Source organism: Aythya ferina, assembly GCF_964211825.1.
Source record: "Aythya ferina genome assembly, chromosome: 20".
Taxonomy (NCBI): Eukaryota; Metazoa; Chordata; class Aves; order Anseriformes; family Anatidae; genus Aythya; species Aythya ferina.
In genome coordinates this window covers 9320529-9346686 of record NC_140318.1, presented here as the reverse complement: position 1 = coordinate 9346686, position 26158 = coordinate 9320529, and the positions used below count along the sequence as shown (strand labels likewise).

General features: G+C 53.4%; 1 protein-coding gene across 3 annotated transcripts in view; it reads left to right on the top strand.

Annotated features, from left to right (window-relative positions):
• LOC311421918 (uncharacterized protein) overlaps positions 1-26158 on the top strand; it is a 72592-nt gene that overhangs the window by 2302 nt on the left and 44132 nt on the right. For all 3 annotated transcript variants that reach the window (XM_084494367.1, XM_084494366.1, XM_084494369.1), the window contains exon 2: positions 25329-25476. In XM_084494367.1, the coding sequence (XP_084350493.1) occupies positions 25329-25476 (148 nt within the window). The remainder of the gene's footprint in view (positions 1-25328; positions 25477-26158) is intronic.

Sequence of the window (26158 nt, the reverse complement as noted above, 5' to 3'; positions counted from 1 at the left end):
GGAGGAACCATAACTGCAGCCCAGCCCCCAGACACAAAGCTCCCCAAACCGGGAAAATTCCGTCTGCCAGCGCAACCCAAAAATGCATGTGCATGAACAATTTGCCATTAATTAAAGCTTAGAGTCACCCAATTAAAATCTGCTTAATTAAGGGATGAGTGGCATCTGAAGATGCAGCGCTTGGCTCCTGCAGATGGCATTTCTTGCTCGAGGGCTGGTGAAAGTTGTCTTTCAGTAATTTATTCTCCTGGAGATCTGGTGCTCTGAAATGTCACGTCCAGCATCGTGCAGCAACCTCCTCGGATCTGGGGCCTTACGCTGGGGTGCGCTTGTAGTGAGGATGTGTTTGTGGGCTTGGGAAGTGAAAAATTTAATGTAGATATGTAAAATCAGGTATGAATGGCAAGGAGTTAGTGCTGTTTGTGTGTGTATAGAGTTGATGTTCTATACTGTATAGATCACATCAGTCTCTGTGTGTATATCAAGCTTACAAAATCATGCTAATCTTAACAAGTTTGCAAGTCAAATTGCTTAAGGACCCAGAAATAGCAGTTCTGGACTCCTCATGTCATCTGCATCTGACCCTCCAGTGCATGCATACTACTCTGGGTCCTCAATCGTGCTGTTATATGACCTTATTGCTTTTTTTCCCCCTCACAAGACCCCAAACCACACTCTCAAAGTGGCCTGAACACAGGGGTCACCGCCTGCCACAGAGCAGCTGTGTGCTGGCCCCCTGGGGCTGCTTGCCCCTGTGAACGACAAATTTCAGGCTCGAAGGAGCTCCGAGAGCCTCCAGCAAAGGGCAGAGCCCGCCAGGAAATGTTCACAATGCAGCTCCTATCCCAGAGTACTTTAGAATAAGTAAGAGAATGAAATATGTGGGACAGCAGGGATATGGGCATGGGGTGAGGGTCGTTCTGGTGACCCTGCTACAGCCAGCCCCTGGGTCTGGGGGACAGTCGGGCACAAAGGGTGCTTGTGCTAAGGGTGGGAGCTGCTGGAAACCCTCAGGGCTGCAGAGGGGGAGCGCTCTGCTGGGAGGTCGGGGGTCCCAGCCCCACAGAGGGGTGATGGGGATGTGCCCTTCGGGCTCACTGACATCCCCCAGTGCTCTCTGCTATTAGGGAGGTGGATTGGTGTGGGACCTGTGGGTGGGGGATGTCAGCTCCTCTCCCCTGCAGAAAGGAGGAGAAATAAAGGGAGAATGATGCACTGTGGTTTCTGCAGTGAAGCAGCATTTTTATTTTCCTATGTGATGTGAAAAAAAAAAGTCCTATTGTACCAAAAAAAATGTCCTATTGTACCAAAAAAAAATGGGAACAATGACAAAGGTGGCGCATTCCTGGGTGAGAATTGCCTTCGCAGCTGGAAACCACTCTGTCACCTGCCTGAGCTCGCTGAGCACCACCTTCCAGTGCAGGATCTCATTGCTCATTTGTCTGCCAGATGGCAGTGCCCCCTGCCCCCAAATCCTCTGGTTCTTTTGTCCAGGACAGGGCTGTGGGGGTGCAGGGACATGGGGGGTGCACACACACAGCCCACTGCATCCCCGAGGGCGCTTCTGGCCGTTTGGGTTGAACGCTTGTTGTACGCCTGCCTCATGGGGAATTGTTTGAAAAATTTCAGCCAAACCGTCCAGCAGCTTCCAGGACCGCTGCCTTTAGCCATTATTTGTGATCCTGTGAGCTGGAGCGCACACCAGAGGTTTGGCAGCATCCCCACGCAAAATCCTTTCAGATCAGGCCGAGTTATAAAAACTTAAACCTTTCCTCTAGCAGCGGGCCAGACACAGCCTCATTTCCTACTTTCCCTGTTGTTTATTGAAGTGCCCTCTCTCTGTGCCAGCAGGTTGGGTCCAGCTGTGGGTGGATCCGGCAGCCCGCAGCCCCCAAAATTACCACTGCCCAGAATTAATACGGCCAGGTACCCCTGCCTTCCTTGCAGCCAGGGATGCCAGTGCCACTTGCATCCTTATTTTTCACACATAATGGGTCAAAGTCATTGCTTTTAAATTCCAGTGTGCTGGGAAAGGGTTTGAAGGGTAAACATGCACTTTTCCTTTTGGGGAGGACTTTCTAGACAAGCAGCGTAATGGACAGTCTGCGTGCTGCAGGTTTACAACTGCACAAACCCCGGCGGGCAGCAGGGCGAGATGATGTATGCCTCGTGCCTGGGGGAAAATAAACACTGTGAGCCCGGCTGCTTTGCCTCAGCCCGTGTCTGTCTGAGCACAGGCAGACGTCTTCCAGCTGCTCTCGGGCGCCTGGAGCTGTTGGGAGACCCCTGGCCAAATTCAGCATCCCTGGGGGGACACGGGGGCTTGGGTGTGAGCCAGGGCTGTTGGCTGGGCTGTGATGCAGCGTGGGGCTGCTCTGTCCCCTCCTCGTGTTGGGACAGGCTCTGGCATGGCCCTGGCTTTGAGTTTCTTGCAAGAAAGCCACCGTCTGCTGCTGTTGAGCGGGTGCCTGGTGATGCCCCCACTGCGTGGGCTTACATAGCCGCTCTCCTCCTTCTCCTCCTCCTCTGGCCAAGCAGCTGGCCCCCCCGGTGTACGTTCAGTATGTGCTATATAAACAGCAATCTCTGCTCTCACAAACTCGCTGCAGAGCCATGGGGCTGATGTCAGGCCTGGGTGGGCAGGGGATGCTGGCGTTAATTCTGCTATCGATAGCTGCGAGTGATTAAGGCTCAGCCCTGCTCCCCCCTGTAGGATGGGGGGCGTTCATTCCTCAGGGTTTTGGGGTCGTTTGAGGTTGCTTGAGGAGGAAAGATTGGGAACCCCATCCAGCACAGCTGGGACATGCCTCAGCATCCCCATCTGTGGGACCAGGGAGCTGGGGGTAGGAGGCACAGCCCAAATGCAGGTGCCTCCCCCCCTGCCTGGAGCTGCCAAAGCTGTGGCTGAGCCTCTTGGCACCTGCTGCTGCCCCAGCTGCATTGGAGAGCTCTTGGGGTGCCTGCTCCATCCGTCCTTTGAGCTTGCCCCTATCTCTGCGGGGTTTCTGCTGCTCGGTGCTGAGCACACTGCCCATCGGCAGCTCCTGGTGCTGCAGGGCTGCCCCAGGGAGGATGCTGAATGTGCTCTGGGCTGGTCCTGAAGAGGAGAGCTGGTCCTGAGGTGTCCTCGCTGGGCTTGCTGGAGGTCTGGTGGATACAAGCTGAGGTTGCTGACAGCTCCTGGAAAGCAAGGCTCTTCCTTTACCTAACCGGGTGGGGAAGTAGGGGCTTCCAGAACCTGCCTTAGTCACTGTTGGCTTAGAAATCCCTACCAGGAGCTGTGTTCTGGAGGCTGCTGCAGCCTTGGCAGTGTTTGGTTCCCAGGCACCTTCAGTTCCTGCATGCCCCGAGTTGTTCCCCCCTTGCTGTTTCCCACCCAACCACATCCAGGGGACGGGGGCACGGATGGATGGGGACATCTGCACGGGATGGTGGCTTCCGCAGTGAACCACATTTGATGCCCAGGGAAGTGGTGGAGTCACCATCCCTGGAAGTCTTCAAAAGACGCTTAGATGTACAGCTTAGGGATATGGTTTAGTGGAGGGCTGTTAGCGTTAGGTTGGAGGTTGGACTCAATGACCTTGAGGTCTCTTCCAACCTAGAAAATTCTGTGATTCTGTGATTCTGTGATTAACCACAATGTGCACAGAACAGGTTGGGCTTTTTGTCCCTAAATTGCCCTGGCTCTCAGCAGCAGTCTCAGGCTGGGACGTGTTGAAAGGAGAGCACCAACCCGAGCAGAACGGAACATTTCCCCAAGGCAAACCTCATCCGCCCCGGGCTGCGCGCTGGGGGTGGATGGCTGCTCCCCACGTCTCATCGCAAGGTTGGTTTTTGTGTGTGCTCTGCTCCCTGCTTTTTAAAAAACGTGCTGGCCGCGTGCCCTGCATTCACCTCACAGGGCGAGCGTGGGAGAGCCCAGTGAGAGGCCGAGCATCCTTGGCCCCGCTGGGGACAGGCGGTGAGGTTACCCCCTCTCTGCCAGCTGCTGGCAAGGGGACTCCTTGTCCCCAGCGTCCCTTCATTGTGCGAGGGATGAACCCAACCCGCAGCCCCTCCGATGGGTCGCTCAGCTGAAAAGCTTTGCTCCCTTGTGGCTGTCGGTTGGGGGGAAAAAAAATCTGCGACAGCATCCTCCTCCCCTGCCTTTCCCACCCCAGAACTCACGGGAGCAGCTCAGCGACAAAACCCAGCTTCTGTTCAGCGCACGTCAACCTTGACAGCTTGCCGCTGTCCCACGATGATGGTAATTAGTGCAGCGCTAATTACCCAGCTCGAACTCTGCCGTGCCCACCAGCTGAGCAATCCCCGCGGGGCTGGAGGCCACCGAAGGTCCCAGCCCGTTGGTCCCCACCACGATCACAGGAGGTGGATGGGGAAGCTTTGCAGTGGGGTTTCTGCCTGGGAATGCAAAGGAGGCGCTGGCTCCGAAATCCCAGGAACTTCATTGCTAGGAGGTGGTAAAACCCAAATCCCTCTTTGTACAGCCCTCTGTTTTGATACTTGCTCATTTTTAAGTCTTTGTGGCAGCGTTGCCAGTCCAAAACACTTGAACAATCCATGGAGGGTTGCAGTATTTATTTCCTGAGTACCGAGACAGATACGCGCTGCCCTGCTTATTTCTGCAGGAAGCAGGTTTGTAAATCTCATTGTAGTGAAAAGGAGACATTTCTGCCCAATTCCCACGGCTCCCGGAGGGGGCTGGGGCTGAGCTGGCTGCACCACCTGCACAGCTGAGCCAGTGCAACCTTCCTGAACCGTGTTAAGGACCTCCCCAACCAATTAATCTGCACAAGACTTTGAGAACCTGCAGGTTTGCCCTTGGCAATGGGGTAAGGCCCCAAGGTCCCTCGCAGCATCTGTGAGGAGGAGCAGGAGCGGGTGGTGCCCCTGGGGACGGGCAGGGCTGGGTGGAGGAGCTGGTGGCATCCCCTGAAGGGGCCAGGGCTGCTTCTGCTGGGGCTGCACCTTGGCACATCAGTTTGGGGACGTGTCATGTAGTGCTCGGAGGTTTAAGTGTCCTTTTTGCAGTCCCCCCTCGAGCCCCAGCAATCTGATGAAGGGTGTTTTGTCATCTGTCCCAAACGGCTGTCCCAGGGCTCAGCAGCACTGTCCCCAGTGCCACCAGAGAGCTGGCACAGCCAGGGGATTGGAGAGAGCAAACAGGGCCAAATACACTGATTTTTTTTTATTTATTTATTTTTTAATAAATGAAAAGGAAACCACTTTCAGACTAAACTATCAGCTGCAGCCATCCAAAAGTGCAGATGTGGCTCTGAGCTGAGAAGGCCAGATCCTGCCCTGGCCAGGGGTGCTGGGGGGGCCGGGGGCTGGGAGGTCTCTGCGATGGGGAAGTTTGTGTATCAGGGAGTAAACCAGGTTTTTGACATAGTCGAGATCTTCATAAATGAGTTCATTATTTAAAAGATGGAATTGATTAGTAGATAAATTGGCAGAAAGTGGAGGTTTGTTGGGAAGGGATCCTAGCCCCACATCAGAGCTAGCTGGCAGCGCCTCCCCCACGTCTTTGGTGTGCTTTCAGCACAAAAACTCAGTTCCTGCAGTTGACATGCGGAGGCTTTTCTGCACAAAATATTCCCGTAGAAATCATATTTAAGTTCTCCATTGAGAAAAGAGAGATAATCCATTCCTTTCTGGGCCAATTCAACCCCAAGCACACTACATCCAGCCGGGAGGGACACTTTACAGCCCGAGGGGTGTTGGGTGGCTGTGTCACCCCACTGTCACCCTGCTCCCTGTCCCCATGGGTGGCTCCCGGTCCCAGTGAGCAGGGGACAGCTCTGTCCATCCCAGGGATGGATGCTGCCCCACGGGGTCCCTCCAGATGAATTATGATGGTCCGTTGCCACAGCCCTCTTTCAGAACGTTTCACTTGTGAGGAATGTCAGAATATCCTATTTCTGATCCAAAATCTCTCAGCAAGCAGCCTGGCTATTTTTAAAGCATCGCTGCTTCTGCCAGCAGGTTTTCTCTGCTCTGAGAACAGGCGGATGGGGCAGAGGCGTTGAGCGTCTGGTCACCTTGGGGCAGTGGGGCGAGGCTGGAGATAGCTCCTGAGGTGGGATTTTGTGGGGTCACAGGAGTTTGTTGAGCACCGGGGGCTTGTGCCAGGCTGGATGAGCCCTGAATGTGTTGCAGCAGCTGCTTGCATCAAGGGATTCATGTGGTTCCCTGGCCAGGTGGAGAGCAGGAGACCAAGGGTTTGGGCCAAGATCTCAGGGTCAGCTGCAGATGTGGGCACAGAGAGCATCCTGCAGGCAGGGGCAGGCAGTGGTGTTTTTTTTTCTGCACTCCTTTCTTATGGCAACACTTCCCCATGTGCAAAAATGTACCTCTGAAAGCCATCAGAGTGTTGTGGCAAGGATCTGGTGCTGGTGCTGAGCACTGGGAGGCTCAGTGTGCATGCACCTTGCCTCCTCCTGCTCCAGGGAACCCATAACAGAATCATCTAGGTTGGAAGAGACCTCCAAGATCACTGAGTCCAACCTCTGACCTAGCACTAACCAGTCCTCCACTAAACCGTATCACTAAGCTCAACATCTAAATGTCTTTTACAGAGCTCCAGGGGTGGTGACTCCACAACTTCCCTGGGCAGCCCATCCCAATGCCTCACAACCCTTTCGGTAAAGAAGTTTTTCCTGATATCTAACCTAAACCTGCAGTGGTGCTCAGCAGGGAGCTCTCCTTGTGTTCAGTGTCTCCATGGGCTGGGGGCAGAGCTCCCCTCCTGCACCTGCTGGGGGAAAGGGGCAGGGGCTGGGCACAGCTCCCTCAGGTTAGTCTGGGGGAAAAAGAGGAAAAGAGGTGATTGCTGTTGTTGTTTTCGCCAGAGTGTAAGCAAAGGACAGATTGTTTTGTCTTGTTTAGTCTCCTAAAAGGATTTGAGTAGCAGTTGCAATTTTCTTAAAGGAAAAAAAAAAATAAAGATAATTAACTTTTATTTCTTGAAAACTGATGGCTCTAACAACGAGCATTATGCAGATAGCTCACAGTTGCAGAGTGGCTGTACTCCAGGTTGGAACATTTAGAGAGGACATAAAGTATTTCCGCTGGGATGTGGAGGAAGAGGAGCGGCAGGCAGGCAATATATCCCAAAGACATCCCAAAGCCCCTCGGAGCCCCAGACCCGCAGGGACGGATGAAGGATGACTTCTGCTGCCGTACTGCGGGAGGCTATGGGGGATGCTGGAGCAGATCTTATCACAGCAGCTGCAGTGAAAACCAGGATGCTCGGGGTGCTGGGGAGGCACCGGTGTGTGCTGCAACCTCCTCTGTGACCGTGGTTCTCGGGGAATTGAACATCTGCAGCCTCTGAGGTCAGGATGGGGCTGGGGAGCAGAGGGATGGGGTGGCTGTGGCACACGGTGGGGCTGGACCCCCAGTTCCTCACTTTGCTGTTTTGTTGTTTCTGCTGCTCATTTCCCCCGGAGAAGCAGGGTGTGATGCCAGGCAGCTGCCTGCCTCCCCTCCTCCTGTCATGGCTCTGACTGCGAGATCGCTTCGCCAGACAAAATGCAGCCAGGCGGTAGCTGATGTTCCATTAGCTCCTCTCTTCCTCTCTTTTTTTCTAACCTGCTAGACATGACATTTCAAAAAAGTGCTGTTCCTTCACCAGCTTCCCCTGCCTTATGCTCCTGCGCTCCCTTCCCCTGCCCCTGCAAGTGCCAGCACTGCTGCCTCTGCACAGCCCTGCCTGGGGGGGAGCAGAGCCCTGCAGCCGTGGGGAAACACCACGCCGAGAGGTGTCCCCTCTGCACGGACACGAGTTGTCCCCGAGGGGCACAACTCCAAGGAGAGACGTGCATTGACCCCAGGCATGAAGGCTTTAGGGTTCTAGGGTGGCAAAGTGAGAGGGAAATAAATTTATTTTGCAGGCAACCTGCAAAAAACCTTCCTGAAGCCACCCGAGGGGCAGGTCTGGCCTTCTCTGTCTGGGCTGTCAACTTTTCAACAAAAATCTGCAAATTGGTGTCAGGCCAGGTCTGGAAATTCCTGATGAATATGGGAAATAGCTCCAGCTGGAATTTGAAATTTCTATTTTTCTCCCAAGTATGTGCCTCAAAATGAATTGCTGAGGTTAAGTTTTCCTTAAAAAGGGAGGTGCGGAGGGAGCGACTTGAAGTCCTTCAGCCAGAAGAATGCCGCTGCTACAGCGGGGTTAGCAAGGACCGCAGGGATCACTCTGAAGTCAGCCAAAATACATTTTTCCCCCCAGTGCAATCCGTAAAGCACAGGCTGGTTCTCACAGCCGTGAGGCTGGCACGCAGCGTTTCACATCTGCGGCTCTGTGCGTCTCCTGGCAGGGAAGGAACATCTCCATCCTTGTGGTGGAGCTGGGGAACGTGGGCGAGGGGTGAAGCTGCCTTGGAGCTCGGGGATATTCTTTATTGATTTTTTTTTCTGCATTTCTCGAGACTTTGGTTTGGGTTTTGCTGTCTTCAGAGCCATGATTTTGATGGCAGCTTCCCTTGGGTAGCAGGCAGTGTGTGGGGCTAATGAGGCAGGCTGAGCGAGGCGGCGTCCTGCAAAGGCACCTGGCACAGGGAAACCTTCAGTGTGACAAAGTGACATTATGAACACTTCTCTGAGTCCTGGAACAGGTCAATTAAAGGGCTGGGTTCTGCCTTGGGAATGCCGCGCTCTGTTCCTGGGTGTGCAGGGGCTGAGCGAGACGCTCTGAGGAGCGCTGCTACAAGGTCATTAACGTGCTATTAAAAGGTCATTAAAGGGGTTCTGAAGTTGGATCCCGTGAGCTTTGCGTGAGCAGGTTTTAAATGACTTCTGTGCGTTTCTTTCCTCGCTGGAGCTTTATGAATATTTTAATGATGAGAGTGGAGAGAAAAAAAAAAAAAAATTGGGCAAGAGAACCAGGAGGGAGACAAAGGCTGAAGCCTCTCGTGCTGTTGGTGCTGCCTGCAGGGTACCCATCTCTGTGGCCACCTGCAGCTCGTGGGATGCTGAAGCATCCTGCTCAGACCTGCTGTGATTGAGCACTGGAGGTCCACGATGCATCCCCACCTTGCAGGAGAAGTCCTTAAGCTGCTAAATGTGCTTTGAGGGGAAAAAAAAAAAAAAAAAAAAAAAAAAAAAAAAAAAAAAAAAAAAAAACTCTTTTTGTGGGTCTTTCTAATAAGTGGATCAGGAACTGACCCACATTAAGCTGTTTTCTGAATCTTTATTACTGGTTTCATTTTAACACCCTGCTCATGCTTTTCCCCTGCAAGTGAGTGGACTTCTGGGACTCCTACACCTTATGTAATAAAAGTGCTGTTAATTTTCTTCCACAGCTCCACTGGTTTTAATTGTAACCTCCCACGTTAGCTGTAAGAACCCATGTGTTGGCTGTATACATTACTTAATTCACTGCTGGCCTGCCTCACGGTCGGGGTTGTGGCTGTGTCTCAGCGGCTGGGAGGACTTCAAATCCAGCCGAGAAGGTTCTTCCAGAGGGAAGGTGTTTCTCCTAATTCAGCCACAGGTGTTGGTCATAAAGGAGTAATTAAGCAGGAGACCTCCTGTGCCTTATTCTTTGTAGGAGTCAGATCAAAAAGTGCTCAGTCTCACACTGTGTTATGGCTGCTGATCCATACCTGATGCTGATCGCATCAGTAGCTGGAGCCTGACCTGAAGCCAGGTGGTTGCAGCCTCTCCAAGGCATTAAAGCGATGCCCGAAGGAGCTGCCCAGGCTGTCCCCAGTAACGCTGTGCCGGCCTGCATCCCACCCAGCCCTTCGTTTCAGACGTGGGAGCTCCTTGCCTTGCAGCTCCCTGCACCTCCCGAGCCAAACATGTGCAGACGTGGCCGTGGATCCCACCCGGCCCATTTTACACACACGGGCTGGTATTTCCGCCCATCTCCCTCTCCCCCTGCACGGCCCCTTCGCAGGGAACAGCGTCAGCCCTCGCTCATGACCTTGACCCCCAAACCTCGCCTCCCCTCCTCCCGAAACAAGGAGCATCTGGCACGCACGTGCCTGCCTGCTGGCAGAGCTGCGCCGGTGCTGCACAGGCTTTTGCCCTGCTCGTCCTTTTGGGATGTGTTTGCAGCCCCACAGCGGTGCTTGCTTATGGCTCGGTGGCTGCTAGGGGGACATAGGTCCTTGGGAGTGGCCCCCCGGGAGGTGGGTGTCTCAGGCACCCTTTCAAGGTGTTCAGGAAAAGTTTCCTCCAGTGAAAGGGTCTGGTGGCTGTGCTGGAAGTTATCAAGGGTTTGACTGTCGTAGGGCAAGGGGTGCTTCAAAATGACTCCAGATGTTAGGAGCCAGCCAGATCTCCTCTGGTGCACGGCTGGCTCCCAGCCAGGGAGCTTGGTGGGAGCTCTTTTAGGGGCCCTTTGGAAGGAGGAATCAGCTTGTCCTGGTGAATCCCCCATGGTTGTGTGCTCTGAGACCACCACAGACACCCAGATGTCCTGTCTCTGGCACAGCCTTGTCCTCTCCTGCCCAGACGTGGGGAAGGGGAGCAGCCCTTCTTCCTGGGCTTTATCCAGGTGCTGGGGACCATTCACCCCTCTGCAGAGGGGGGCAGTCCCCGAGCATCTCCTAAGAGCTTCCCTTTCAGGTGGTTCACTGTAGCCATGAGATCGCCTCCAAATTCTCCTCCAAACCTTGGCATTCAACCTCTGGCTTGGACCATCAACAGGCAGGTTTTCCAAGCTTTCCTCTCATGCTGTGAGGCTCAGGAAGGCTAACTGAAGAGACCCAGAGCTGTTCACGCGTCCAGTATCTGGAACATTCAGTCTCTGTGTCAGGAAGTTGTGCTGTCTACCAAAGCCAGATCTTCAGAGCAAAGCAGCAGGTCTGAGGCCCCCGTGTCCACCCTGTGTAGTTTTTATATTTTTTACATTGGACTGGACTTCCGTTGCACTGGATGCTCTTCATGTTTGGAACATTAAATGTCCTCCAGAGCATTTCTGCTGGCTTATTGTTGCCAGAAAGGCATCCATTTGTGTGGTCCAAGACTACTCTGCAATGCCATCTAAAGCGCACTAAGTGTAGATGACCGAGGTGTTCACAGCAAAATGCATTCCTGATCCTAATTAAAATAACTTGTGCATGAGTTTTTTTATTTGCTGTGCTTATTTTCCACCTTCAGCAAGAGCTTTCCTGTGCAGGAGCAGGCTGTGAACACGTTAGCATGGACTAACATTTTCCAAAGCGAGCCATTCGCAGAGGAGATGTGAAGGGTGCTGGCTACACACTTGTGTCTTTACAAAGGAGGTGTGAGGCTGTGGCAGGGCTGATTTTCAGCCTTCCTTACATGTTTTTTTTTCCAGACTTGTGGATCTCCAACCCAACAGTGGTGCCCTGGCCTCTGGGCTTGTTGCTGCTTGTGGCTGGGACTTGCAGTGTTGCCGGGCGTGTGGCTGCAGGCGTGCTCCTTGCACACGCAGCCCATGCGGACAAGCACCAGCTTTGCTCGGCCCCTGCTGCCCCCGTCCCACTGAAATTACAGCAGGGCCCAGGCTGAGCAGGCAGGGGAGCCAGAATGGAGATGGAATAGGATGGGGAGTACTGAGATAAACGTCCTGATGGAGCAGCCAGAGCCCGGCTGGCGTGGGACTGTCCTCGCCCCTTCCCCGTGCTTGGAGAGGGCTTGAGACAGCCCCGTTAATTGCTCATTTGTTCTGTCTGCTCTCCTTCCTAATACCAGCCTATAAATATTGCTGTGGAGAGCGTGGGTTGATGTGGTTCAAGTTCAAGGTTGTGAGCAGCATGGAGAAGGCTTCTTCTTATTGGGGTTGTGCATGGGTTGGTGCATGGCCCTGCCCCTCTACAGGGGTTGAAAGCCCTGAAGAAAGAGATGGGCAGCAAGGTTTCAAGGTTTTCTTTTTTTTTTTTTCTTTTTTTTTTTTTTCTTTCTTTTTTTAACTTAAAGGGATGCTTGTTGCTTTGCCTGGATAAATGAGTAGATTTTTCTTCTCATCTCAAACCTGAAAGTGGGTTAAGCACGTAGGAGAGCAGTTGCCTCTTTTTTTTCTTTTTATTTTTTTCTTTTTTTTTTCTTTTTTTTTTAAGCCTGTAACATCACCAGTTGCCATACCAAAGACGGCACAGGAACTGCTTGCTCTGAGTGTGGTGTGATGATCAGGAGACTGCTGACATCTCCGGGTGGTGATGGCTGTGGTGTTCAAAGCGATGCCCTGGGTTTGTTGCTTTTGCAGCTCCCACAGAGCAGAACCAAGCTTCATCAGGAGCTCCTCAAGGACCCCCACACCCCAACAAGGATTTCACTTTAGCTTGGCCAAAAAACATGCACGTGCTGCTGTGCCCCCATGCCACGGGGCTCCCAGGGCCTTGACCTGGATGGGTTCTTGTGCCTCTTCTCCATGCCCTTCACCTGTGGCTTTCTGAAAGTAAGTCAGGGCCCGTTGCTGCTCCCGGGGGGGTTAGCACCCAGCTCGCCCAGTGCCAGGGAAGCTCAGCTCCAGTAACAGCCCATCCCTTACTGGTGCTGCCAGCAGCACTGTGCTCTTGGGACTGTGGCTGAGCCAGCTCACAGCACCACAGGGAAGCAATGGAGGAGAGCGGCTCTTGAAACATAGGAATTGGGCAGTTTAGGGAGAAGAGGTTTGACCCTGGTTTTCCCACATTTTATGGCAGTGTCCTGGTCTCTGGGACATGGCAGGAGAGGAACGGCTCCACTGACTTTGCATGTCTGGAATTTGGCCCTCTATTTTTCAGATATGATGTTGGACGACAATGACTGGGTGTTTGGAGCTGAGCTGATTCCTTAAAGCATTTGTTTTGCTGCAGGTGTGGTAAGAAAGCAGAGCATCTCGAGACAAATGGACATCCTACATTATTTTTTGTTTCCTTCGAATCCAAACTAGGGAGAAAAAAAAAAAAAAGAAAGAAAAGAAAGAAAGGAGAAAACAAGATTATTTATTTATTTATTTTATGTAGGCCTGACAGAGCACTGAATTGTGCCGCAAAGTGCTGCTGCAAAGCCAGCATGAGCGATTGCTGCAGCAGCCTCCAGGACACTTATCCTGCTCTTGGGGATCGAGCTCACCCTGTCTGGGCTGTGCTCACAGCAACCCGCACGCTGCTCTGCCCATAAACCTACCGGGTAGTGCTGGGGACAGGCAGCAAGATGTTCTCTGCCCTTAGAGCTGCAGGTGCTGAGACCAAGTGTAAGCATCCCATGGTGTGTGCAACACACCGGCCTTGGGGAGGAATTTGTTCTGTCCTCGTAGAGCTGTTCCTTATCAGGGCTTTTTGGGGAGAGCTGTGCTGTGGCAGGGGGTCTGCAGAGCTCCTGAGAGAGCTGTGGAGAGGGGTTGGGAACTGTAGGAGATGTAGATCCAGTGGGGTCCCTGTTTTTGGCTGCCCTCCTCCCTTGGGAGCACGCAGCTTTTCCGGGCAGGGTGTAGGATGCCTCTGGATGCCCGTGTCTGTGCCGTGGGTCCGGGCATCCTCAGCACAGCTCCAGGAAGGAACTGGTGGAGCCCATGGCAGCAAGGAGGGCTGCATTGCCCCGCTCAGCTGCAGGTGCTGGACGTGGGCACCAACCCTGCCAGGCCCAGGAGGTGTGCGAAGGTGTCGGGGCTCGCCTGTCCCACGGGGACGCTGTGAGGGTGTCCCCAGGTGCCCGCCAGCCCCGCTCCACCCCAACACGCCCCGATAGATGTGCTGGCAATGCCCTGAGCTGCCCCCTTCCAGTGCCACGCCATTTTCCTCCTGTCTGCCTTCCTCATCCTGCTCCCAGTTTGCCCACAGGGGCTGGGCCATGTTGGTGAGACCTTGGCCTGGCTTTGGTGCTGCTGTCCCCGGGTTATTGGGGTGGACGACCCTTCAGCAGCTGCCAAAGCACAGAGCCACTGGAGCTAAACGTGAAAACCCCCAGATCTGCAGTTCGGTGGGGCTGTCTCACTCTGTGGCACTATGATACAAGGCCAGGTGGCGAGGATTACTTTTCACAAACTGAGAACATTTTAATGTCTCAGAAAAAGAAACCTTGAAACCTTGCAGCAGCAGGAGTTCTCCCACTGCGATGCTGGATGCAGTACGTGGTTAAAAAAAAATCCTGGCAGTTTTGGAGCACTCTGTGATACATTGCTTCAGTTTAGTGAACCCTTCTTTTTCAGCCTGGGAAATTAGCCCATGGCTCCAGCTTTCCTCTTTCCTCTTAATAGTCAGACAAGGCAGCAGGGCAGTGATCACTTTGGTGAAGCTGGAGAGGTGGCAGGCTGGGTTATGGGCCAAGCGGGCTTTGGGCTGGAGGAGTTCTGGTGCCTTCCAGAACTGTACGTGTCTAAAAAGAAGGTAATTTGTGTGGTCCTGATCACAGGAGAGTCAGCTCAGTGTGTTGTACTGAGCCATTACAGCAGCTTGGTTTTGTGTATTTTACAAAGAAATTAGTTTATTTTTTTTTTGTTTCTTTGTTTTTGTTTTGGTTTGGTTGCAGTTGTTGGTTTGTTTTTTTTTGAAATGTCCTGAAAAAAATCTCAGGTTTTAAACACAAAACTTCACTTTCAGTTTTAATCCAGCTGTCTGTGTTTGAGTTAACTACAGTTAACTCGCACAGAATAAAAGAAAATATGAAAGAGGCAAATCATCCCCACAGACAGAGCCTTGCATGAGGCTGACTCAAAATGACTCACTTTTTCTTTTTTTTAACTTCTTCTTTTTTTTTTTTTTTTTTTTTTTTTAATAGACATACTGGGGAAGTTTTCTGCTTGACACCAATTCCTTTCCAGCAATTTCATTCAACCCTGAGACCTCCCCCACATCCCAAATCCAGGATTTTCTCAGTGTCATCTGCTCGGGTCTGCAGTGTGCAGGTGTGAGCATGTGTGGCCCGAGCCTCCTCAGCTTTACTTGCGATGAGTAATGAAGGCCTGAAAGCTATTTTTTTGGTGGGATATTTTTTTCTTTAGGTTCTTCTGCATAACAAACTCACTTTTCTCCTCAGGAAATTTTCTAGGAGATGGAGAGAAAACTTTATTTGATCTGGGAGGTGCAGAGCAGTGGGAAAGGGATTCTCCAGTGCAGCCTCGGAGCTGGTGGATGCAGGAGCAGGCATGGACCAGCCCGTGGGCAGGATGATGACTCTGAGCTTTGGGGAGAAAAGAGGGATGGAGAGCTTAAAATCCAGCAAAGGGCTTTTGCATAACTGCTGATGGTTGTACAGGTCACCCCATGCCCATGTGCTGAGCGTGCCTGCTGTGGGATCTCGCCTGTAAATGATTGCAGGAGCTGCCTTGGTCCCCATGGAGCATCGGTGCCCATCCTCACCCTAGCCTGGAGCCCCTCTCTGGTCCAGGATCTGCTCTTGGTGAGCCAGGCTCAGCCTCAGGACCTTGGGTGGACGTGGTGGATGGGAGAGCTGATGGAAAAGGGGCACATCCAGCACAGCTGGGGGCATGCCTGGATGGCACGGGGGCTCTGACACCTCCCAGCTGGCGTCCAGCACCTCCGTGGGGCATCCGATGGGTGTCCAGCCCCTGCAAGCAGCCCACGTCCATGAGCCTTGAAGGCTCGCAGGCACCCAAATGTGCAGAAATACCTTGGGGGAGGGAATTGGGGTGGAGAGGGGAGCAGCTCTGAGTAATGCTGAGCATAAAGAGCTCGGGGGAGCGTTCAGGAGTTCCGTAAAGGTGGAAACTGCAACAGTTCCACAGTTTGTGCAAGAAAGTTGGCAGCCGCGGGTGTGGAGTGAATCACGAACGTGCACATGTTTTGCCCGAGGTGAAAATTGGAGTGCTTTTTGGCTGTGAAATGTCAGCTTGTTAGTCTGGGAAATGCTTCTTTTCTGGTTTTTCTCTGCATCGCTCTGAGCTGTTTGCAGGGAGCGGCGTGCGCAGGGCTGGGAGGGCTGGGCTGGTGCAGGGGCCCCGCACGCCTCCCTCTCCTTCCTCCCCCTTTTCCTGGGGTCCCCCAGGCCTGAAGATGCATGGGGTCAAGGTTAGGACCTCCAGAATATTTGTCCCTATCAAATGAACTTTAACATCAGGACAGATCGTGGCACTTTGCGGGGAGCTCATTTATCTCCAGACTAAGTGCAGCCAGGCAGGTTGTATTTGAGCCGAGGTGAACCACGTCGAAAAGGGGAAAACTTGGCCTTGTTGAGTGAAGACGTGGCTGGGAAAGCTTCCCCGTGTTAGGACAGGTTCAGACAGAGGCAGCACCTTTGCCAGATGTTTGTGCAATGGGGAATCTCTTGCGTTAGACCTTGTGCTCTTGAGAAACGCAGGTGGGAGGGAGCTGCTTTCCCTGCCTCTGGTCTCCTGCGAGCTCAAGATCTGTTGGGAGGTTGTTGGGAAATGGCTGCAGCCTGCTTCTGGCTGCTTCAGGATCCTTGCCCGTCCCCCAGCTCACAGGGATGTGATAACACAGTGCCTCCGTGGTGAGGAGGGAGTGACCCGAGCCAAGCCTTTACACTGGCAAGATATGATTGCTTCCTGAGTGAAGTCACCGGCTCTTATCACACCTGGAAAATTAAGTTATCTGACTCCCTGCCCTTCCCCAGCCAATTAGCCTTCAGGGCTGTTGATAAAGCACATGGGGCACAAAAACACTGAGACCCAGCAGGGGCAGAGCCCCTGGCTCCTTGTGGGGAGGCCGGTCCCATCCTGCTGCTCCGTGCTCCCCGCGGTGCTAAGTTGCTCCTTCCCTCCTGCCCACTCTGAGTCAGGCAGCAGGGCTCTGCAGAGGACTGCTTCCTGACAGGCTTATTATGTTTATCATGTTCACGTTTCAACTTGCCCATAAAATGATCTTAGTGTTGATTTTTGGTTGTATTGCTTACAGACCCTCCTGGGTAGGCAGCAGTGCCCCTGATTTACTGGAAGACTCCCTCCCCGGGATGTTTCTGTCCCAGGACAATTTACTCTCCATTATTTGGTGGGAGAAGGACGTTCTTTCTCCACCTATCCAGAGAAATGCAACTGCCACTACCTTCTTCTAATGGGTTGGCAATGTGCCATGAATAATGACAGTCAGCATGTTGTCGTGGTCGTCATCTTCATCATCGCTGCCTCGAAGGTGCAGTCGGGGCAGGCTGTGGGATCCTGCCCTGCCTCCTCTGCTAAGAGAGGCCTGAGTGCTAGATCCCCTTCTGGGCGCACAAAAGGCAAAGGCCACAGAAAGATGCTTTCTGGGCACCTTTGACTTACATGGAGGTTGCCCCTTTTGCCTGCTCTTCTCCAGCCCTGCTGGAGACTCCTGCTGCTTGGGTCTGCTGGGAGCTCAGTTCAAGGTGAAACTCAGCCAGGTTACAATAAATGTCTTCTGATTTTATTTTTATTTTATTTGCTGCAATGAAGGAAGTGACATTGGTTTGGCCAGTGCAAGGACTGAATTGTGGGGCTGCTGGGGTCAAAAGCTGCAGCTCTGACTGCTGCACGTGGAGACAGAGCCCTGCCTGGCACACGGGGCTTCAAGAAAGCAGGGAGCATGGGCACGGGAGAAAGCAGGCAGAAAGGGAGCCGTGCTTTTGGGTGCCGTGGTCTGAGCTGATGGGGCAGCCCCAGTGTTGGGACATGAGGTCCCCAGGGTCTGGACACACAAAGGACATTTTGCTGCCGTGCTGCAGGGATCCACGGTGGCTGCTGGCACAGGTCAGGCTCCTCCTGGTGCCTTCCTGCAGTGACTAAGAGCTGGGTGCGCCACCCGAGGTCTGCCCTGCCTCGCACATCTCGGCGATATCAGGTTTAAGGTTCCCTCTCAGCCTCAGGTGGCGTTACAGGGAAGTTTATCAGCGCTGTTAGATTAACCCAAAGGGACTGACTCATCACCAGAAGGAGCAGGGGATTCGCAGGATGGCCTGGTCTGGTTGTTGAAATGAGAGTCCCGGGATGGGAGCCTGGGCAGCCCTGGTGCTATTCTTCAGGCTGTAATCTCTCCCAGATGTGCAGGTCTGCAGCAGGAGATAAAGCTAACCCAGCCGTTTCCCTCATTACTCGAGACGCTCCAAACATTGCTGAAATAAGAGCTCTGGCGGAGGCTCTGCCAGGCATTAAACAACCAGCCTGCTGCAGGGGAGGCAAAGCTGCAGCAGTGCTTGTGAGATGACTTCCAGGAGTGAAGAAGGCGACAGAGGTATTTCGGAAGTAGCCATTTCCCATCAAAGAGCTGCTCCATCCCCAAACGCTGAAATCACATTTCCTTTTGTAAGAAACCTTTCCTGCAGACACTTTGTGTACATTGACGTTGTCATTTGCAACCCTACAAAACAAACAGAGGAAGATGCCTGGAGAGCTGGTGCTGGACACAAGGCCCCAGAGTGTGATAATTTGCAGAACTTGCTATTAAATTATTTTGACAATGAAGCAGCAAACAGGAGGTTATTTACTAGGGACAGTGAGGGCCAACATTTCTGGGACTTGTCCCCACTCACTGTCACACAAGTTTTACTAGCACGTTTTTGACTTGGTTTTAAATTAATCACACAGATTCCTCTGCATAAGCACTGTAGACCAATTCAAATCTGGTTTGTGCTGATTCACTGTAATTCAGTAATTAAGTTTAATTGCTGTAAAGCAGACTTGAACTGATTGAAGAGTGGCTGTGTGGGGATTTGCACAGGTTTAAATGAAATCCGTTTAAAAATTCCCCTCTAGCTAAACCTTATTAAGCCTTTAATATAGATAAAACATCGGTTCCACAGGGTTTGGCTTGAGTGAAATGAGGGTTTGAGCTCAACCCAACGGCATCTGCTGTTGGTGCTCCAGGAGGGTCGGGCCTGGGGGCACAGAGCAGAGCAAGCAGGGGTTGGGGTACGTGGGGAGCAGGGGACAGGAGGGGAGGTTCAGGGCTGGGTGAAGTGTGGCACCCCAGGGTGCTTCCTGGAGACCAGGAGCTTTGGTTTGAGGTCAGGAACTTTGGTCCTCAGGAAGGAGATTGTTGAGGAGCTCTGTGGGATGGAGTCAGAGAAGGGTTTGGGTTGGAGGGGACCTTACAGCCCATCCTGTTCCAACCCCTGTCATGGGCAGGGCCCCCTGCCCCCAGCCTCATCCAGCCTGGCCTTGGGCACTGCCAGGGATGAGGCACCCACAGCTTTTCAGGCAACCCGTGCCAAGGTCTCACCACCCTCTGAGTCAAGAATTTCCTCCTTATATCTAATCTAAACCTACCCTCTTTCAGTATAAAGCCATTACCCGTTGTCCTATCACTTCACTCCCTGACAAAGAGTCCCTCCCCACCTTTTCTGTAGCACCCTTTAGGCACTGGGAGGCCTCAGTAAGGTCTCCCCAGAGCCTTCTCTTCTCCAGGCTGATGTCTGGGAAGGTCAGAAGTGGTTTCTTTTCTGTTGCTTTCTTATTTAAAAAAAAAATAAAAAAAGCAAATGTGGCCACTGAATCCTGCAGAGCAGCCAGCCGCTGTGAGCTTTCCTCCCCTGCCCTCCCCTCCTTCCCTGTATCTTGTTCAAAAGGTTCCTGAACTCCCCGAACCACCAGGACATTGATTTGCTCCGCGTTTGCTTGTGCATGAGGATTTGAGGTGATAAGATCGGAGAGAAGAAGAGGATGGTGAAGCTGAAGGCTGCCGTGCCCACCGAGCCTGCTTCCCTGCTCCTGTGGCCTCCTGGTGTCATGGTCCTCTCTGTGGGTTTAACACGTCCCAGCTCTTCCTCTCCTGTTGCTCTTCTCCAGAAAGCTCTTGTGCAGCCTCTCTGCTTCTGCCTCTTGGCCTCCTTTTGCTCATGGCCAGCGTGTCCTCGCTCGGGGTCACCCCGTGTCCCCAGCAGCCCTTCCTCCTCCCCAGGCTTTGTCCCCAAAGCCCCATCCCCGTCCCTCTGGAGGTGCAGGAACAAAGCAGCAGCAGCACACCTGCGGATCTGCGTAATGAGCTGAGAAACCGCCTGAGCCCGGGTTTTCCTGCCCAAACAATGTGTGCAGCTAGCTTGTCTTCCGAAAAGGTTTCCCTGACATTTCTGTCCTCTCCATGGGCGGCTGGTTGGAGGCTTTCACTCTTCCACTGAGTAGCTACGAGGATGTCCAGGAGCAGCGCGCTCTTTCTTTTTCTTCCTGCCTTGGCTCTGCCCCCTCCAGCTCACAGCCACTGAGTCAAAACCAAATCCTCTGCACTCCCCAGAGCAGGAGGAGCTTTAATCCCGTTGCATAACCTCTGAGTGGACATAAAGCACCGTCAGCTTAAACCTCCTCTCCCATGGCTCGTGTAGCACTTACAAAGAAATTGTTGGGTGACCGGGGAACTGGACACAGCAGGAAAGCAGCGTGGTGCAGGAGGTGACACGGATGGCTGCTGTGTACATTTTTTGTTGTTGTTGTTACAAATAATGGTAGGAGAGGGAGAAATGGGAAGAGCTGCCAAAGGGTTATGTCCTGTAGATGTAGTACTGCCAAGCTGTCCTTGTGGAGTGTGTGTGAAGTCATCAGGAAAGTCTGAAATAATATAAAGATGCCCTTTCATATCCTTTTTTTTTTTTTCCTTTGCTGTAGCAATTGATGTTTTAGAAGGTCATCTGTATGCAGGTTTTTATGAAATCAGGGAAAGGAAGGAGTTTGTGCATGGAAATGGAGCTCTGCATGGACGAGGGCTGCCCCCAGGTGTGTGCCCCGCAGCAGCCCCCGGTTGGACCGGAGGCACCAGCACAAACCTTGCACTGAGTGAAATGGAAACACCGAGGGGTGGAGGAGCACCGGTGCTCTGGGAGGGCCGTCTTGTTTTGGGTCTGTGGTTATTGGCTATGAGTGTGCCAAGGGGGTGAGGTCAGGGGTGTGAGGTGCCAGGAAACCCTTACCCTGGTAAAAAAAAAGGCCACTTTTTCCATCCTTTAATGCACAGAATCTTTATTTTTATTAAGTTCTAGTGATGTACAGACGTCTCCAATTTTGTTTGGAAACATTGCTGAAGTGCACAGACTGTGAGCCTGCTTCCAGGGGTATTTCCCTCAGGCTCTGCTCCATGCAGCAAGCACAGGGCCCTCCTGTGGGGCTGTCCCCAGGACTCTTCCGACCCCGTTAGTTCACACCCCAAGCAGTGCCGCCCTCCCAGGGAAGTGATGGGTCTGACATGCTGTTAGGAGTTCTCCCAGGGCTCCAATTATGTTTTACATCATTTTAAACCACCCTTTTTTCCCCTTGCTTCCCCACTTTGGGGAGAACTTCAACCTGAGTAGACGTTTTTCTGGCCCTACCACCCGAACCACAGCACTGGGATGGGGTGGGACAGGACCAGGGGTGGCCTCCAGAGCACAAATGGGCCGTAACGGACCTGAGCAGCCTCACCTGGGACCTCCACCCACACCCCTGCCCCAGAGCCCATTTAAGCTCCGTTTTGGGTGCTTGCCTGCAGCCCTGCCTCTGGTTGTGCTCCCTGCATGGGCTTTGGCCTCATGCTGCAGGTAGTTGTCTCCCAGTAGGACCCCTTGTCTGCATGCCTCCTCTCCTGCCCTTCCTCTCTCTCAGGTGGATTTTGCTCCACCCAAACTCATAGCCCCATTTTCAGACCCACTTCTGGCCCCCTTTCCTCTTGCAGGTGACTGGGAACACTGGTGGTGCAGGTGCATTGGCCCTTGTACCAGTGTAGGGGCACACTCAGACCCTTTGCCTCTAAACATCCTGGCCTTCCTATCCCAAAAATGCTGGTGCTTTCTGTGTGCTTCATATCAGAGATGGAATTTGTTCCTAACTTCTCAGAGTGATGGGGCGAAGACTTTACTCCCTATTTCTATGTGTTTTTTCTAAGTCATTTCATTTCAAGTCAGGGATGCATGCTTTGATTTAGATTTACTGAATAGCTTCCTTTTTTGAAAACACAAAAAATCATAGTTTTTGAAATAGCCATTTCTTTAAGGGCATGGATGTGCCCAGTGAAGGTGGGGGCAGTAACATTGGTCCCAGGCCTGCTGCTGATAACCAGAGGCTGCGTCCTCTGCTGCTGGGCTTTGCAAGGCTGTGCTGGCTCCCTCCCCTTGGCATTGCTGGGACAATGGAGCTGAAACACGAGGTCCCTGTGGCTGTGTCCCTTGGTGCAGCTTCTGGGCTTGTGGAGGCAGAGCCTTGTGGCACAGCACCAGGCAGTGTGGTTTTTTAGTGATGGTTATGATTCAACAGCTCCGTGGGGTAAGAGCTTCGTGCAGGCACCCTGACTCCTGCAGAGTGCTGTGCCGTGGCAGTGTTCCCTATCCTAGGGAGCAATTATCACAAAATGCATTTTGTGCCCTTGTGGCCATTGGGTAACATCAGTGTGGGGCTCCCTTCAGCTCGGAATAGTGTGCTTTTGGCTCTGGCTTCATGGTTGGTGCTTGTGCCCTGCACAAATCCCCCTGGCACTGGGCTGCCTGTGAAGGTCCCTGCACTGTGTCAGGTGCTGTTTGACAGCAGCTGCCAAGCTCCAGCAATCCCCTTTCCAGCACAAAATGACCCTCCTGCAGGCTTTTGGTTTGAGGTCGAATAGGAAAGACGTTGATTTGCCTGCAGGATATGTCCTGGAGGTGAGAAGTGGGGAGCCTTGCCTGGGGCCGTGGCACCAGCTGCGTGGGGTGGCCAGTCCCTGCCTGCAGCCGTGCCTCACTGCATCCTCTGCATCCACCTGCCTGCATTAATCTGCTCCCAGGAAGGCTGCGACCCCGATCTGGTGACTCAGACCTGCAGCTGAGCTTTGCTTCCATGGTAATCCCCGTCCTTGAGAAGCAGCACGTCTGTTCCCAGGGGGTAAGGCAAAGAGAGAAAACAAACCTGCTCTGAAACGTAATGCAAATCCGCAATGCTCCTGTAAAGAGCAGAAACCCAGCAGTGTTGGGATGGGGAGCAACCCTTGGTGAATCCTGGGGAGAAGCTGCAAGCAGAAGCTTCAGTGCTGAGGGTGGCTGACCACGAGGTGTAAGGAGCAGCCCTGTGCACGTCGTCCAGTGCCACGAGCTGTGGCTGCCTCACAAGATGCTCTTCAAAGTGTCTGCGGCAGGTTGCCTCCAGCTGAGGTTTTGCTGGCTTGTGCAGCATGGGGGTTTTGCTGCAGGCATTTCTGAGGCCCCGGCAGTGCAGAAATCAGCTGGATTAAGCTAAAATAAACAAAAGGAGAGCTGCTTCTGGAGGGCACGGAGGGGCATGCACGTGGAAGAGCCATGGTATGGAGGTGGCCAAGCAGGAGAAGGGCATCTGCTCAGCAGCCTGCCCGGCTCTGCGGGAGGACAGGTGTCTGAGGGGCTCCTCGCTTGTCTCAGTGCTTCTCTGGGCTCCTGGGGGAAGTCAGGGAGAGGAGGAGAGCGGTGCTTGGGGCACCCCAGGGTGTGAGTGGTGGCTCCCTGGGGACCAGGGTGGCCTGTCCTCCTCCTACTTGCTCATGGTCATGGTGTGGGGCACCCAGATCATGGGAGAGGTTTTTCTGCTGCTCTCTTTAGGAGAGCACCAAGCAGGGGTTTAACATTACCCTGCATGTGTGTTTCCATGGTACACTGCTAATTTTCGCACGTGCTCAAGACGCACGTAAAGCCCGTACTCCCCAGGAGAGCTTCCATTTCACCACGCTGTTTATCACGGTATGTCCTCAGCTGCAGCCTGGGTAGGGAGATCACCCGACGGGATCCCTTGGGTTCGCTCTGGTCTGCCTGCAACCACCAGCAGAGCCCAGCAGTGATGAGGACCTGGGGATGAAGCACACAGCTCCTGGCGCATCCACAGCTGCCAGCAGCTGGGAAATCTCCCAGAGCTGCTTGGGAAGGAGAAGGGACAAACATCCCTCATCTTTTTCCCTCTGTCAGCTGTGTGAATTCCCAGCTTATTTCCCAACCCTGCACACATGCATTGCTTCTGGTGCTGATGAACCCTGCAGGCTTGGCACCAGTTCAGGGCTCCTAACTGCTGCCCTCTCCAAGGAGCTCAGCCCTGCACCCTCTGGTCCTGCACAGTGTTTGTGAGGTTTCTGCTGCTGAAAATTGTTGCTGTGTGCTTGTGTTGCTTTGCTGAGAGCTGCCTGGGAGCACATCAGTGCTGTAACGGTGTGGGGAGCTGGGGAAACACCAGGTGGTGCCCCAAGCCACCAGGGATGGCTGGGGCACCCCTGCAGTACCCCCTTCCCTCCTCTTTTCCCTTGAAAAATCTTCCAAGGGCACTGTGGCAGGTCTGTTGGTGCCTGTACGGGATCAAAGCAGCTTTCTGCTCAGTCAACTTGTTATTTAGCAGAGCAGGGCTCTGTACAGCCCGTGTGTGCCAAGCTGGGCTGCAGCGTGCCCCAGGCAGTTCATCCACCCTGGAATAAATCTCACACCTCGTCTGCGGTGGGACCTGGAGGGGCTGCAGGGGCTGGCGACACCCAGGTGGTGGCAGATGCTCGTGCAGATGGAACTGGCAGGAGTCCCACCCAGGAGGCCTCCTTTGGGCTCACCCAGGCCCTCCCAGGGATGGGGCTGAGGGGCTGTGGGGACACGGCCCCCTCCTGTGGGGCTGGGACCATCCCTCCCTGCCCTGCAGGGTACTGCCCTGCCAACCAGCAGCAGGGAGGGAAGCTGAGAAGTGAGGGGCCTGGAGATGTCTCCGAGGTGGAAGCAGCGTGTCTGGGTAGAGCCAGGTGTCTGCTGTCCTTAATTTTTTTATATATTTTTTTTTGTTAATGGAGGGGAACAAGAAACCTTGTGGCTTTTAACAGCTTTTTCCCAGCTGTACACTGCTTTAATGAATGAGCTTGGCAAGGAGTGTGTGTGTTCACCGAGGGAGGTAAAACTCCTCTCGAGACTGAAGCACTGGAGCTGCCAAGCAGCCCAGAGCAGGGCCTCTCACCAACTCAAACACCCGCGCGTTGGCAGGGCACTGCTCAGAGAGGGCTCCTCACCTGCTGGGGAAGGGGATTTGCATGATGCACGGTTCCCCATGAGGCTCACACCTTGTAGCAGTGCCCTGCTTTTGGCAGAGGAGGGCCCTGCAGCCTGGCTGGGTCAGCTGCCTCTGGAAGGATGCAGAGGCTTCATCCCTCTGCCTTTATGCCATTTTTTTTGTTGGCAGTGGGCAAACTTCAACAAGGAGGCTTGGGAAAGGACTGAGCAGGATTTTCTGCACCCAGCTGAGCTGGGGCTTGTGCCCAAGTTCAACTTCGTGGTCCTGAGCATCCCAATGGGATGGTCATAAGGGTACCTCCCCTGCTGGGGTGGGACTGGCCCTTCGTGTCCGTGGTCTCAGAATGCATGTTGTATTTCAGAAATATCACCTGGCTGCTTCTGAGGCTATCTGAGTAGTTCATTTTGGCCTGAGCTGTTTGCTGAATTAGTGACCTGTGCCAATTCTCCTCAAATTTCCCTCTCACCCTGTTGGGGTTTCAGCTGTTGTCCATCTCCTGGGGAGAGCAACGAGCAGAGCCCCACCATGAAGGCAGCTCAGCTGCTGATTGTCTCTTTTCCCCATGCAGATGAAGTGAACTTGCTGGACAAAATGACCTCCCACGCGCAGGACCTCACCAATACTTCCTTCAGCTATGATGAGGCCAACTGCAGCGTCCTGGGGATCGGGCAGTACTCCACGCTCAGCATCCCTACGAGGGAGGCCTTTGGGGACAGGTGGGCTTCTGGAAGGGCAACGGGGCTGGGGGCAGCTCGGAATCACCCCGTGCATGCTTGTGGGTTTGAGGGCTGGCTGTAGGATCCCGTTCCACAAGATGAAGATAATTGCATCTCCTCCATAGTCTTGGCAGCTCTGTGCTTCCTCCCTTTCTTGTGCTCCTGTGGGTTGTGAGCAGGGAAGAAACACGGTGCCTGACCATTTCCAGGAGGATGTTTTCTTGGTGTTCCCATCAGGAAAACCTCTCTGCTCCAGCACAGGACTGGAGAGGGAGAGGTCACAACCCCATCCTCCACCCCTGCCTAATGCCAAGGCACAGCAGCAACCAGGTCAGACCCGAGCTGTGCATGGCATGGACTGGGCTTGCTTCCACCGTTACTGGGAGCAGCGAGAGAAGGCAGCACCGAGCTGCTGCTTGTGGCAGGGACGCTGCCCAACCCCAGCAGTGAGCAAGGCACGAGTCCTGGGGAAAATCGTGCACGGCCACGTGCTGAGATTGTGAGTGAGGTTGAACATTAAGGTTGTGTGGGCAGTGCTAGTTTGGGGCTGGCTGCTCCTCTTTGAGCACCTGACCCTACAATCTGAAAGGCCGCTTGCTCTTGGCTTCTTACATTTTATTGTTACTGTTCGCGCTGAGTTCCTTTGTGCCGTGACTCATTTTTTTGCCCTAAGCTGTCAGTC